The 15826-nt window shown below is 42.1% G+C and overlaps 1 protein-coding gene across 3 annotated transcripts in view; it reads right to left on the bottom strand.

Moving 5' to 3' along the window:
- xrcc4 (X-ray repair complementing defective repair in Chinese hamster cells 4) overlaps nucleotides 1–15615 on the bottom strand; it is a 44450-nt gene extending 28835 nt beyond the window's left edge. For 2 of the 3 annotated variants that reach the window (XM_075456023.1, XM_075456025.1), the window contains exons 1-3: nucleotides 15504–15615; nucleotides 7696–7839; nucleotides 7006–7196 (exon numbers count right to left, since the gene is read on the bottom strand). In XM_075456023.1, the coding sequence (XP_075312138.1) occupies nucleotides 7006–7196; nucleotides 7696–7837 (333 nt within the window). In that variant the 5' untranslated portion in view covers nucleotides 7838–7839; nucleotides 15504–15615. Of the gene's footprint in view, nucleotides 1–7005; nucleotides 7197–7695; nucleotides 7840–13517; nucleotides 13684–15503 lie in introns of all 3 variants that reach the window. The other variant, XM_075456024.1, reaches the window with a different exon arrangement.
- Nucleotides 15616–15826: the final 211 nt, after the last annotated feature.

Raw genomic sequence — 15826 nt, 5'->3', positions numbered from 1 at the left:
GTGATACGAAGGTAGAAAGAAAATAGCGCCAAGCGATTGTGAGGTCTGACTTTTTCTGGATGAACGATTTTGTGATGCAAATGTATTACTCTTTTGAACGCATATTGTTTTAAGAAGCAAAACGCTTTGTTTTTGTGGCCCCAGCCAACTAGCCGGACAACCTTTGTCAACGCCAAAACGAGGCTGGAACTCGGGTTCCAGGACGCAGCAGGGGGTAAGTCAAATTTAATAAATGATATTGCTAATATGGGATGTCATACAGCTTCATGTCAAAAGAGGCGAACTATCCCTTTAAGGTATAAAATCTAAAGTAAGAAAACATTAATAAATAATACACCGATAAGCCACCAAATGGATGACCTATTGAGTAGGTCATCCATTTGCCACCAGGTGTGGACTCCTTTAGACCTATGAAGCTTCTGCTGTGGCTCCGGCACCAAGCTGTCAGTAGCAGGTCTGTTAAGTCCTGTACGTTGTGCTGTGCAGTCAAGTCGGTCCTGCACATCTCACAGATGCTCGATTATACAAAGATCCAGAGAATTTAGAGTCCAAGTCGACTTCTGTGTTTGGAGTAAAAGGTTCTACACTCCGACAGTTTCAGTCCACCTGTGAGGTTATTCTTCTGAAGGGGCCCCACTCACCTGTGAAGAGAAAAGGCTCAACGCTCTTTTCTTTATATCTGTTGCCCCTTGCTTCAGTACTTGAGAAACTCTACATCTCCTTTCACAGTTTTTCTGACGATGTCCATTCAGCAATGAACATGGGTCAGCATGGGAACCCTGAATCCCCCCTATGCAACACAATATGATGAACGTTTTCAGAAATACCATCAACTTTTCCAGCAAACTGAGCTATTGAAGCTCTTCAATTTGATCAGACAACACAGGTCGGCCTTGGCTCCCAATATGGATCAATATGGAGCCTCAATCACCCATGATCCCGGCGCTCATTCACTGATTTTCCTTCCTTGGATTACTCTAGGAAGGTCCTGACCACTGTAGGCTGGGAACATCAGTTGCAGCTGTGGAGATGCTGGGACCCAACCAACTCGCCATGACAACTCAGTCCTTGTTAAAGTCGTCAAATACTTGGAGCTGCCCATTTTTCTGCTTACAAATCAACTTCAAAGACAGGATGTCATGTCATGATTAATGGGTTCTTAGTGTCCAATTTCAGATTCTTTCAGATTTCAGTGAGATTTAGTTTTCACGGCTTATTTACGATTGTGAATCCTCCGGAGGTCACTGACAGAGAACCCAGTCAGCTCTTCCCACCTTCTGTGTTTCTTCTCAGTGTTTCAGATTTGCCAGTTATTACTTCACCACCGTCTGGAAATGTTAAGTAAATAAGCTTTGAGTGAAATACTGCTTGAAATGGAAATACCCCTTCTGAGCTGCTGAAACACTTCCAGAGGTTGCATCATTCAGTCTGTGGTTAAACTCGACCTTTTGTTGTCACCCGAGTGCTCACGTCAGGGTTGTGGAGATCCCGGTCAGACCTGATATTGACGGGTTTGAAGCCGGTTGGCTGGCTGCACAGACAGTGTTGATGCGGGGGTTCGTGTTTCTTATGGAGACACTACGGTCTCAAAGCCATGTCTGACTCACATGTTCACAGAAACTAACTGCTGGTGAGTTTCATTTTGGGTGAAATGTGAGCAGCTACACATTTTCTAAATCTGCTGCCTTAATTTTTTAGGGTGTTACCCTTAACAATAATCTTAAGCAGTGTTCCAGAAAAATAAAACAAAAAGGGCTGTGATAACGGTCTTCTCTGAGCAACAGGAATAACACTACAACAACCTTGTACATGAAACCTGGAAGAAGTTTTTTCCAACCCCTCTGAATACATCTACTGGCTGTAGTTATTCTACCACGACTCTTAATGTAAATGTAAATTTACTTTATTTATACAGCCCTTTACAGACAATCCTTACGGTGTACCAAAGTGCTTTACAGCAGGTAATAAATAAAGAGAAGAATAAGTAAAAACAAATAAAAACAATAAAAGAACAGTGAAAGCAATAAAATATAACAAAATCGATTAAGACAAAATAAGATAAAAGTGCCATTATATTACTGGGTATTAAAAGCAATCCTCCTAAACACTGAGGGGGTCACGATTAGGCTAATCTCAGACAGGAGTTAATAAAAACCAGGAGACTGGGCCCCACAGTATTAAAAACCACTTTCAAAACTTTGGCAGGGACAATATCCAGGTTGTAGGTTTCAGAGATTTCACTACGTCACAGAGAAGAGACAGAAACCAGCTCAAACTGATCAAATGCAGCAGAATGAGGTGGGGCAACAGGTAGATCCTTATTTCCACTCATAATAACATTACTGGCATCTTTTCTGACAGAATCCACTTTGTCAACAAAATAATGAAGAAAATTCTCACAAGTGGCTATTGATACATCAGTCACAGAAGAAGTGCATGGGTTAACCACAGCGTTAATTGTATCAAATAACACCTTGGGACAATGACTGCTGCTAGAAATAATATTAGAGAGATACTGAGATTTTGCTTCACGTACGGCTCTCTGATAATCAGCGAGACAATCCCTTAACATTTCTAGAGACACATGCAGTTTGTCCTTCTTCAATCTGCGTTTGGCCTGCCTGCAACGTTGCCCGATGGCGCGGGTAGTGTCGTTCAACCAGGGGTCCGTTCTTGGCTTGGCAGATTTTTGCCTAAAAAGGGGCAATAGAGTCCAGAATCCAAGCACAGGTGGAATGGAAGAAGGAAAGAAAATAATCAGGACAGAGAGGGGATGCAAAGCCGTTCAAGGGAAAAAACTGTGAGTCATTGAAAGCATTAGCAGTAAATTCATCGGTCGTGGAGGAAGTGATGATACGCCGTTGACGGGATGGAGCAAGGGGTTTGCTGACTTCAAAAACGATAGGGAGATGATCTGAGATTGTCTTCTCAGAAACCTCTAAAAGGGAAACTGAGTCCAAAAGAAATAACAAGGTCCAATGTATGCCCTTGGTTTATCCACGGATTGAGTCAAATTAAAAGTTGCCAACAGGCTTTTGAAGTCAGTGGCGAATTGGTCAGATGGGCAACAAACATGAACATTAAAATCCCCACAGATCAGGAGCTTGTCATATTTTGGGAGAATGTCAGCCAGAAACTCAGAGAACTCCTGAATAAAGCCCTTATTATATTTCGGAGGGCGATAGACAACTGCAAACAGCACAGGACTCGCGAACTCCACCGCAAACAATTTCAGTTCAAACGAGGAGTATGTACCTGTGGGAAGAAGCCGTCATTTAAAATTGTCATTGAACACTACTGCAAGTCCCCCTCCTTGCCCCGACACTCTCGGGGAGCTGAAGAAAGAACAGCTGGGTGGGAGGAGCTCAGAGAACGCACGGTTTTCACCTGGTTTCAGTCAACAGGAGGAAATCCAAGGAATGGGAAGTAAAAAAGTAATTTAGGATAAAAGTCTTATTTGCGACGGATCTGGTGTTGATGAGAGCCATGCGAATGAAACGCCGATCCATCTGTTGGGAGGCCCGGTTAACGGGTCAGAGATTCTCCAGTGCGCGGCCCCATCTGCGGATCCTCACGGGTCGGTGGCAGGGAGATGGGCATACGGCCTCCGGCACGACCGGCAGCAGCCATCGGTAGGAGTAATCCACGGATATCCATGTGGAGACAAACGAATGGCTGACATTGCGATTTAGATTGCCAAGGACTGTGTTGCTGCAAATATGCAACTCCAGAGAGAAACACGCCGATCAAACCCAATTCCACCACACGTCAAGGTCCTCACCACCCTTGGATTTTTGGCCACTGGAACCTTTCGGAGGGAGATTGGAGACAGATCGGGTGTGTCCCAGTCCTCTTTGAGTCGTGCGCTCCCCTTGGTCATCAAAACTCTCATCAGGTTATCACCCATGGTACATCAAATTCTCATACACTGCTGTCAAACAAGTACAATTTAAGAGGGACTTTCATGCTGTGGCTGGACTGCCAATCATAATCGGAGCAATAGACTGCACACATATACGCATCAAAGCACCCGTGCCCCTGTCGTGGAGCGCACTGAGCTGAAGGCTAGGTGGGTGCGTCTCGATACAGCGGGGGGCTCTAATATTGCCATGAACGAGGGTCTCCACCTGTACCAGCCCAGGCAGACCAGAAGGTCTGGTGCCAGAAGACCCCCCTCATTAACCGCCCCATCAAAGTGCCATCATGATGAGGCAACAACTGATTGCACGGCTTTAGTTGCAGTCATCGAGCGCCTGCTCATGGCGAGACATTTTTATTTTTTTTTAAAAGCCATTTTCATATCAAACTATTTCTTCTTTATGTCGGTGACATTACGAACTACAGGTGACACGGAATTAACAGCACTCGTAATTGCTTCCCATGTCTTCGCTTTCGCAGGTCCCGTAATTCCACTGCTGACACTGCTAAAAATGACAGATTTTCCTTTTTGGATCTCTGAAAGCAGAACTTCAATCTCAGAGCCCGTAAAGTTGTTCTTTTTGCGCCTTGATTCCATTCTCATGACTAAACACTTTCTGGCACAAGAGCGAGGAAGCACAGCTCCTAATATGGTACAAAGTTGGACGTGGAGTATGCAAATTTACTATCCTCGGGCACGTGCACTTAAATACGCACGGGTGGCATTCATCATTTACGCGGGTCGTTTACACACTTTTTCCAAAGTTAAGAGCGTTTGTTGAATCTGACGTGGCGTGTTCGTACGAGACCTTCGTACGAAAAAAGTAAGAGATATTTAGAATAAAAATACGAAAATGTTCTTGCATGAGGCCCATTGTTTGTTTTTTTTCAAAGTATTTTTTTGGGCTTTTTATGCCTTTAATGAGAGGACAGTTGGAGAGAGAGACAGGAAGCAGGGGGCAGAGAGAGGGGAAAGACACGCAGCACAGGGCCGCTCGGTGCGGGAGTCAAACCGGGGCCAGCTTCAGCGAGGACTGTAGCCTCTGTACATGGGGCGGCTGCTTAACCCACTACGCCACCGACCGCCCCTGGCCCATTGTTTTTTAAACACATTTGTGGACAAACTGGAGATCCTCTGAACATTTTTGCCATGACTCAGCCTGTCATGGAGACTGCCTTCGGATCAAAACATGATTAAAATCACCTGTTTGAAATAACTCTCCTTTAAGCCATGACATTCAGTTCACAGCAGTGTGAAGCAGCTGGGATGAGGGATGTCTGGGTTTCCCTCCTGGACCTCAGATAAGAGGAAGATGATGGATGAATGGACAGATAGATGTTTGAAATAACGTTATTATCAGTAGCAATTGTTTGTTTTTTTACTCACTACTTGCACTAAATTTCCCTGTTTTTTTAAATGTGTTGCAGAAAAAAATAATCTATATTAACAAATTAAATCCAGTTGATGGGACAGAATATGAAATAAACATTTTGCAACAAAGCTATTAATCAGCAGTACCATAGGCTTTATATAAAGATGAATGTCAAACCCAGAAATGATTTCATACGTCATCTCTTTTCATATATCTGACCTCTTACTCGGTTACCTCTTTAAGACATTGCTCCTGCAGGTCCCGTTAAACACACACACGTCTGGTATGTTAACCAGCTCAGAGAACACCTGTGTGGGACTGTGAGGGTGTTAATCTGGGATCTGGTGGTGTTCTGTAGCTCAGATTAGAGGGAATGAACACCATCACACTGAAGCCTCTCATTATGATTCATAACTTTATGTCAGAAGGGGAAGGAAACCCTCACGCAGCCCTGATGACACACCGCTGCACACTTCTGTAAACTGACCACTCGGACCTTCGTTTTTCTTTCTTTCTTTCTTTTTTTTTTTTTTTTAAACCGCAGCATCGATCAACTTCCCCTTTGATGCAACAGATTGACTCGCATTTCCTTTCTGTCATAACAATCTCCATGACAACCAGGGTTTGTGTCCAAAGCCTAAGGGAGTGTGTTCACACATCTGACCTCTGAGCAGGAATTATTCAGTTGCCAACCACAGAAAAACAGCGTTCACACAACAAAACCGCAACAATACAGACGTGTTGAAGTAAAGCAGTTATTTGTTAACAAATCAATTTTTGCTGGAAGTGCCCAGGTCAAAATACTGGGGTGACCGAGTCTTTTCAGTCGCTGCCCCCAGGCTCTGGAATAAGCTCATTCAGGTATATAAACATTCAAAGATAATCATTTGATTTTGTTTGGCTTTATTGATCAATGATGGGACCACTTATAGTTTTTCAGACTTCATGAATACACAGAAGTCCTTCAAACCCTCTTTACTGACCTTCCCCGCCCACCTTATGATTATATTTCTAACCCTAAACCAAACCTCTCCCCATCCCCAGCACCACATATCACTCAAAAACAAGTTGCTGAGCTCTGCTAAGAGACCAACACACTCAGCAAATACCAGCACATCCAAATCACCTCACAGTCCGCACCACAAGGGAAGCTCCCACTGCAATAGACCCCCTGGGGTCAGATTTCAGTGAGAAGATGCGCCGCTTACAGCACATCTTCGGGAAGCGTTCTCACGGCCTCCTGAATCACTCGCAGCAGACTACAATACATACACGTCCAATGGGCCCACGATCGACTTCCCTTCACCTCCATTCCAAACTCCGGAGCAGCTAGTTAAACTTCACTTAAATCTAACCCTAGAGAAAGTTTAACCTCTTCTGGCTCATTCCTTATTGGTCAGAACCTGTGACATCACCTTAAGTGAAGTAGTCTGACTCTTGCTGATGGACTTTATTCTACTGCCATGGCATGTGGGGGGTTCCATTTTTAAAGTGTGCACAAGTCATCAAATAGGGTAACTTGCCCTATAAGAATGTTTCAAACATTGGGGGTTTGGGCGACTTTAATGTGAGAGGCGCCTACAGCCTTTTATTCTGTTTAAAAATACAAAAATAATTTCTGTGTCTTTTGGGTAAACTCAAAAAGATATCATTCCCTCTCACCACATGAGCTGTGTGCATATTTTAGCATTTTCATCAGACAAGCAGCACTCACTGAGATCTCTTTCTGCATCTTCTCGTACGTCAGTTTCACCATGCCGCTGTGGTGCGGTGGATCAGGCGTCAGTGTGAAGCTGTAGGAGGGGGAGTTTTCTGCTCCGGTCAGGGCCTGGTGCAGGTCGTGGATGTACTTCTCCTTCTTCAGCTCCAGTTCCTCTGCCTCACTGTTCACCGCTGCCTGGCTGACTGCACACACAGAAACAACCAGGAATTTCCAAATAATCCATCTAATAATTTATGTTTTTGATCACAGCTTTAATTCATTTTTACTGGTCTTGTTTTGCAGGATCTTTTCACTGGTAGTAAAGCTGGTTTTTAACACTTAACTTGCTGCTGTTCAACTTTAGTAGTTGGCTCAGCCCTACATCGGTGTGAGCTTGCAAACATGAAGCTGGCGTTGCAGTACATACATATGAAACTCATCAACAATGACGCTTAACGTGAGCCAGTGTTCAGCTGAAAGACCTACAGGGCCTGTATGATGCTTCCAGCATCTTCCTGAATCCCGACCTAACAGCTGACCCTCATAAATCTTCTGCAGAGCAGCTCAAAGGGTCCATGATTTTACTCTCCAAAGCAGGTGAAGTTAGAAAAATGAGTTAGGTCGCATAGATGAGGCAGCAGATGAGCATAAATCTGTCATGTAAAAAGTGTCCAGAGGTCACACTAGGGAAGATTTTTTTACCTTCTCCTCTCCACGCATCCTGTCCATCAGTCAGCAGCATCTGGAAGCCTGAGCCTAGGCTCCGCCCCTCCCAGTCCACACGGAGGAAGTAGGAGGAGTCAGACTCAGAAGAAGTGTTGATTTCACGCACAGACGTGTGCATTCCTGTCAGAGACACAGAACACACATGTTAAAAGTACCAGAGAGAGGGGTGGTCGGTGGCGTAGTGGGTTAAGCAGGCACCCCATGTACAGAGGCTACAGTCCTCGCTGCAGCTGGCCCCGGTTCGAGTCCCGCACCGGACAGCCCTTTGCTGCGTGTCTTCCCCCTCTCTCTGCCCCCTGCTTCCTGTCTCTCTCCAACTGTCCTGTCTATTAAAGGCATAAAAATATATTTTTTTAAATAAAATAAAAAAAGTACCAGAGAGCCAATTGATCCAGAACAAATCGCTGAGAGAAAATCAGCAGGTGGAAGTGGGTGCTCAGGATCCAGCATTGGCTGCCATCCACGAAGACACAAAACATGGGATAAAACTATCAACTTAGTCTGGGACTCCTCTTCAGTTTATCTGCTGAAGGTGATCATGTAGCTGAGCTGCAAAATGTCTGTGGAATCAATTTTAGTGCGATAACACCGAGTCATTTAAAACCCTTATACTTACAAAAACAGAACAAAGCAAGAGATCAACCTCCCACAACATGAGATCGATTCCTTAAATGTTGTAACCAGAAAAACATCATGAACAGTAAAATGAGGGACAACACAAGCAGAGAAATACACCATCACTGTCATGCCCAGAGAATGGAGGACGCAGATGCAGGAGGTTTAATTCCAAGACTTTTATTGGAGGGCAGCAGATCAACCAGTTCCTCGTGAGAGAAGCTAAATGGGCTATGAAATATTAATCTAAGAATATACTTTCCAAAAGTGGAGAAGTATATCTATAAAAATTATCAAAACTCAAAATCACTCCACTAGCGGAGGAGAAAACAAAAGACCATGAAACTTTACTTTTAAACTAAATGTCACTCCTACTGAGGAGGAAAACAAAAAGAGCCTCTCCTAGAAATCGGAGGAAATATGCTGTGAAAGTTTTACAAACAAAAAGGCCACTCCACCCAGGAGGGAAAACAAAAAGGCTATAAGCAAAATTAACTCTGTAACTCTTACAGGTTCTATATTATCAAAACTTACTCTGGGAAAAACAAAATCACTCTTACGAGGATAAATACCACTGGAAACTCGGAAACGGGCTTGGGAAACGGGCTTGGCAAAAACGCTAGGATGATGCACTATACGGAGACAGATACAACACACTGGCACAAGACAGGGGGAGACGCAGACTCTTAAGCACACAGGGGTAATGGGAAACAGGTGGAATCATTCATACCACAATCAGACTGGAACACGAGAGGAAGGGCAAGTGACCTGGAACGAGAGGGAAGTTAGTCTTTCAAAATAAAACAGGAAATGACGAAACAATACATGAAACGAGACAAAAACCCAACTTAACCTCACCACGGTGTGACAATCACCCCTTCCACTGAGGCATCAGACATGACTGAATAGAATTACTTTCACATAAGTACAGATGTTAAGAGCTTCTCTTTGAATGCTTTCAAAGGGAACAAATTGTGGAAAAATAACTGTAATTCCAGTGTTGTGCTTTTAATACATTCAGCAACAAACTGCACAACAACAAGAAGCTGAATTTCCTAATCGAGATATGAAACACTGGACATAGTTCCCACAAAGCATTATGAGCGCATTTCTTTCTTAAGATAAGCACATAACTGCTATTTTGAATTTTTTATTAAAAGGTAACATATTATGTAAAAATCCCTTCATCTTGTCCCTGGGAGCATTTATCAGGGCGTCTGAAATCACCAGCAGGTGTAAAATTCCCCCAAAACACAACCCTGGTATTTATTTAGTTCTCCTTTGTTTGAAAGTTCCTCATTTAACGAGCCGTTCTGATTTTCCATTTCAAAAGTCACTCCATAAATTGACTCCACCTCCTCTGCTAAGCCCCACCCACTCACATCCCCACTGCAAGACGGATGAAGCCAGCTTCTGGTGGAAATGTTCTGTTGTCAGCTGTACTGAGGAGCATGCATCTTCCATCTACCAGCAGCTTCAGAGCCTAATAGCCCAGTGAATAAACTATATTTGAGGGTAATGTTCCAGCAGAGTTAGTTAAAGACTGTGTATGTGCAGTAACCACTTTTCATCCGACTGTTTTAACAACTTGTTCCAATTCAATGCTGGACTGAAGAAACTGAGCCACAAAGAGGGATCAGTTCCAATTCTCTGAGCCTGAACTTCAGAGCAGGGAAATAGATGTATCTGAGAAAAATTTCCTCATGGTTTATTTATTGATTTTTTTCCTTTAGCAGTAGCTAATGCTAACTGCTTAGCTAAAGAAGATGACGCACACCAACTTCTAAGGAGTTATTGCTGTTATTTTCTGAAAGATGAACATTATTGTTACCACATTACTTTGTTAACTGAAGCTTTCTAGTTGAACGGTTACATTCTGTAACTCAGACAACCTGCAGCTGTGTGGATATGGTGTGTTTTCAACACAACACCGATCCTCTCCTCACTCTCGTTGCTACATTGAACGCCGCAGTGTGTTAACATTACAATGATCGGCATGTTTCTACAAATATACAAAATGTTTAAACGCAGAAAATGGTACACTGTGTAACGAGTTACACTGTGTACATCTCCTGCTTGGTCCATTACTGTTGATAAGAAAGCATTGTTTACTAGCATCTGCTGCTAACTTACAGCTACACTGTTAAACTATTTCCCTTTGGGATCAATGGAGTAACTATCTATATCTATATATAGAGCTGGAGTGTTTTTGGTGTGACTGCAGGAATAGCTTCATTATGTCTGTGTTACTGCATTAAATTACACAGCAGATGTCCAGGTGTTGATGACAGGTAACGTACGTACAATTTACATCTCAATAAGGCCTAAGAAAATTGTGTCAAATTGTAAAAAAAAAAGGACATATGTTACCTTCAAAACTCAGCAGCCAAAATATGACACTGTGGGAAACCAAGAAAACATGGAAAAGCATGACATGGGACCTTTAGGTAATGCTTTCTTTAACTTAAATTAGAGCTGGACTCTTCTACTACGAAGACAGGCTGTTGGAATAGATGCAGGATGTGGTTTGACTTTGTCTTGCTGAAATATTCAAGGCCTTCCCTGAAGAAGACGTCGTCTGGATGGGAGCAGATGTTACTCTAAAACCTATACCTTTCAGCATTGATGGAGCCTTTCCAGATGTGCAGGTTTCCAGTTATAGAGGCACTAATGCATCTCAGCTGAACTGAAATTGGCAACATTGCTTCTATGTTTAGTACAATACGGTCAGCTTGATATTTTAAATGATCAGCATATAGATCTTCAAATTATCTACATAAACAGAGCAAAAGCAGTCTAATATAGTTAATCAGCACAAAATTGCAACTTTAATGCATAGAAACTACTCTGAGGTTCAAATTTGCGTGTAAATCCCAGTAGGCCTAAAATCAAAGGCCATGAGGTTCTTATAGACTGTAATGAGCTTATTTCTTCCAATTTAACCCAAAACCAGTGAAACAGCTCATTGTGAGATGACCGTTTTAGTTACTGATGATGTGATGTGACCCCAGATTTCCTGCCTGTTCCAGCTCTCTGCTGCCTGGATCCAGCAGGATCCGATTTTACAGCAGCTACTCTGACATTCATCTGAGCAGCAGTGTTTGCAGGGGGCAGAGTTATTCTTTTACAGCGAGAGCAGAGGGACTACTGAGGAGCCAAAGGGGGAGCAGATCTGTAAACCAGAGACCCCATAAGGCTTGGCCAGGAGAAGCAGAAACGCCCCCACAAGAGGAAAAACAATGCCTGCCTGTTGATTCAGAAGACTGCAGAGTGGAGAAGCAATAAATTATTCAAACGCTTCTTAAACAGTTCCACAGCAGGCCCTCTATGTCTTTTCACTCACTTCGACCACATACAGGTAATTTAACTTCTCTGTAGAGTAAACATTCAGTTTTCATAAAACAGATTACCCTAACATTCAAGTTACAATTATAAGAAATGCAGCCTCACAGCTTATATTTGAAGGTGTTCACATCCAAACTGAAGAGGAGCCCTTTGAACATGTGTGGCTTATTGAGCGTTTTGTGCAAAACTCAAAACTGTCCAAAAAAACCTTTTGCATCTCAGCTTTTACATTGAATATCAAGAATATTTGAGAGGTTAAACTTTTTGTTTTTATTGTAAATCATTGAGCTGATAACAAGCAAACCCTCTCTGCTTATAAGCTGATATGTCCCAACATCTAGTTCAGAACTGAAGAAGCTTTTCGGACGAGAGGTGAAATGTCTTTAAGATCCAAGAAGAAGTCCAGTTGTCCTTATTCAAGCTTGTATGATTACCATCCTCTTCTCTGCATGATAGAGCTTTAACCTGCATTTGTGGATGTTACGATGAGCTGTGTTCACAGACAATGATTTCTGGAAGCATTCCTGTGCCCATAAAGTGATTTTCAGGACAGAATCAAGTCTGTTTTTAATGCAGAGCTGCCTTAGGGCCTGAAGGTCACAGATATGTCTCCATATTCTCTGAATATTCCATCATCTACAGAACATTATACCTTGAAAAGATTCAAAGTCTGAGGGACATTATTCTGAATCTCTTCCACAATTTATAGACAGTTATTTTCAGATTGTTGAGCCTCAGAGACTCTGCCTCTCTACGGAGCTCTTTTTAATACCCAATCATGGTACTGACATGTTGCCAATTGCCTCGATTAGTTGCAACTTGTTCCTCCAGCAGTTTCCTTTTATTTCTACTTACCTTTTCCAGCCATTTGTTGCCCCAGATCCAACTTTTTTTAAGACCTGTTGCATCAAATACAAAATGAGCTCATATTTTCCATGAATTAGTAAAAATGTCTCAGTTTGAACATTTTTAACATGTTTTTTTTTATGTTCCATTATGTAAAACTGTCTGATTTGATTATACGTATTTTAGACAGGAATCTTGTTTCAGTCTACGCCACTACGTTATGTCCATGCTTGAACAGTTATTAAGTTTGAATGTTCCTCCATAAAGATGATCTTTGCCAAAAGACAAACTGCCCACACTTCAGCCCAAATCTTCCTTGTTGCCAGTTGAGAAGGTGGTGTATTTTTTGGGTAAGCTTATGACTCGTATGGCTCGGCATAGATGTAACACAAGCGTTTTTGGGACAGATGAAAATACTATTGTCCTGAACCAGATGAAATAAAAAAGGAAAACAGAGGAGTCTGTTAAGATTCAGACAAAACTGAGTGGACAGCGCACAGCAAAGATGGGGAACAACTGAAAACATACCAAAAAAAGAAGAAACGATTCCTCAACTCTTATTCCAAAAAATCTATGGAAATGATCAGCTTCGATGATTTGTTTAACTCCCATCAACACGTTCGGCTCAGTTGTCGCCCTGTTTCACACGGACAGTTATTACTGTCACACAACATACACACATTTGTAGCAGCTTGATTTGATGGAGGAAACCAGAGAAAACAACAAGGAGCTAAATCAGAGAAAAAGAGGAAAATTGTCAAAAGTTTGGGAGCATTTCAAAGAAAAGGAAAAGAGAAAATACTGTACTTAGCACAATAGCAAAACGTTGTTTCTTATCCAATTACTCGATTAATCGGTGGACTAGTCGATAGAATAATTGATTACAGAGATAATCTCTTGCTGCAGCCTGTTCCAAACATACAGCAGCAGCTCTAAAACATCCTGCTGCAAAAAACAGAGTTTAAATATTACAAAATTACACTTTGCAGCACCTCATTTCTCAGGCCGTGCAAATATTTGCTTGTGAAGCAGGTGTTGGACGGATGTAGCTTCAGTTCTGGCTGCTGTGGCGCTCTGCTGAGACATGCGTCTGGCTGCATGCTGCACAGGTCGGTCATTAGCGTCCAGCTAACTGAGGGACGAGTTTCTCTGCTCAGCCTGTACTTGCACATAATGAGAGGCTTTGTATTAGAGCATTACAGTGTTTACAGAGCTGTGATGACACAGTTGCATGACGCTGGACTAATCATTTACAACAGTTCTGCTCATTTTGGTCATTACATGACCAAAGGACTCAGAGGAAAACCAGTCTTTACCAATCACCCTCATTCCTCCAGAGGTCTGCACATATTTCACGCAACAAATACCTAATCGTTTTAGGTTAATATTAGGGCACAACGAACTTTTAAACACAAAAGATGTTACCCAAGATCATCAAATGTTCTGTTTTGTCCAATCAATGGCCAAAAAAAAAAAAAATCTAAGATATTCAATTTGTTTCAGTTTCAGGACAAAGCAAAATGGAACAATTAAAGTATCTGGGACCAGAAAATGTTCAGGAAAAACAGACTAAATCAAGTGTATTGCTACAGCTCCAAACAGTCTCCAACTGCCATTTCATTATTTGCTACATAAAACAATCACATAATGTAATTTTCTCTGTTCAAGTCATTTCAAACTGTTTGTTGGTGTAGATTCTCAGTCAGCCAGTTCACGGTAGTCATCATAGATTGGAAAAAAGGAAACTGGACTTCTTCTTCCAGGTTTTTTTGTTAATAAAAAGCTATTTTTTTTAAAATTACAACACTTCAGATTTTCTTTTATATTGTCTTTAGTGCATTTTGTGGCACATACTGTGACAACTTTCCATAATTTAAGCTATTAAAACCAAATAGACTCTGGGGAATTTCATCCGTCCATAAGACCTGTTGCCACTGATTTTCAGTCCACTTCTTGTGTCATTTGGCATAGCTCAGTCTTTTGTCCCCGTTTCTAAGAATGGCTTCTTGACAGCCACCCTTCCATGGGGACCATTTCTGATGAGGCTTGGGCCAACAGTAGATGGATCAACTGAAGGTCCAGATGCATTTGAATTTCCCCCGGGATTAATAAAGTCTCTATCTATCTATCCATCTATCTATCTCCCAGGTCCTGTGTCAGGTCTTTGCTGGATTTTTTCCTTTTTCTTAAGGACATCACTTTCAGATCCTGTTCATCTGCTGTAGTTCTTTAGGCCTGACACTTCTTCTTTTGTCATCCACTTGTCCAGTTTACTCAAACGTTTTAAGGACACACTGCACACCATGCTCAGATATGCCAAATTTTCAGCTAATATAATAGCTCTATGGGAATCACCTTGTTGCTGCAAAAATCCTATTTTCTGTCTGTCAAACTGTGTTATCTTTGGTGTTAGTCATAGATGCAACTAAAGAAATGGGAACAAATGATGTGTCTTTGTGACAGGCTGCTAGTAACAAAGTGCCTAAAGATCCAATTTAAAATGGCTTCTTTGCAAAGTTGTCTATTATGTGTAGACACAAAACTGGTTCATCCTTTGACGAGCCTGGAGAACTTAAGACCACTGATTTCTAACAATTTTAAGTGTGTCTTGTTTGTGACGTTTTGAAAGCATGTCGTTAGGTCGTTTAAAACCATCTAAAGTTGTGGTGAATGTATGTTTTCTACCTCCAAAGTCTCTTCTGTTTAAAAGCTAAATGTTTAAAAGTTATTTCAAACTTGTTTCCGAAGCTGCTTCTCCTCCAAACAATCTGAGAAGAAAACAGAAAGTTCTGAACCGTTAGAATCCAAAGACCCAGAAACCTACTGGTTTACGAGACCGAACAGACTGTAATCAGGCTAACTAGCTAACCTCTCAGAGGCACGAGCTGTTTGTAAACACAGACACTAGCACGTGAGACAACAGGGGGAGAACGGCTTGTTTACACCTTGGAGAACATCACTGGGGTTTCCCCTCCTACCTGAAGCTTCACCACGTCGCTCCTGTAGCGGATTTCTCTGGAGAAATTTTAGTTTTTGGTCTTTGTGACAACAACTGAACTCAGCGCCACAACAGGCGTCGTTTGTGACGTCATCACTAAGCGACACAACCTGAGCAGCTGAGCCGCTCTGATTTTAACCACTAAAATTATAGACATTATAAAGATTTAAACTTTATATGTCTATGCCTAAAACGGTCTTTATTTACCACCTCTGTGGTAGTGATGTGCACCACTAATTTAATTCCGATCCGATACCAATCCGATGCTATAAATAAATTTCACTTCACTTCACTTCACTTCAC

The sequence above is a fragment of the Odontesthes bonariensis genome, chromosome 22, assembly GCF_027942865.1.
Source record: "Odontesthes bonariensis isolate fOdoBon6 chromosome 22, fOdoBon6.hap1, whole genome shotgun sequence".
NCBI lineage: Eukaryota > Metazoa > Chordata > Actinopteri > Atheriniformes > Atherinopsidae > Odontesthes > Odontesthes bonariensis.
This window is presented reverse-complemented; position numbering and strand designations above follow the sequence as displayed.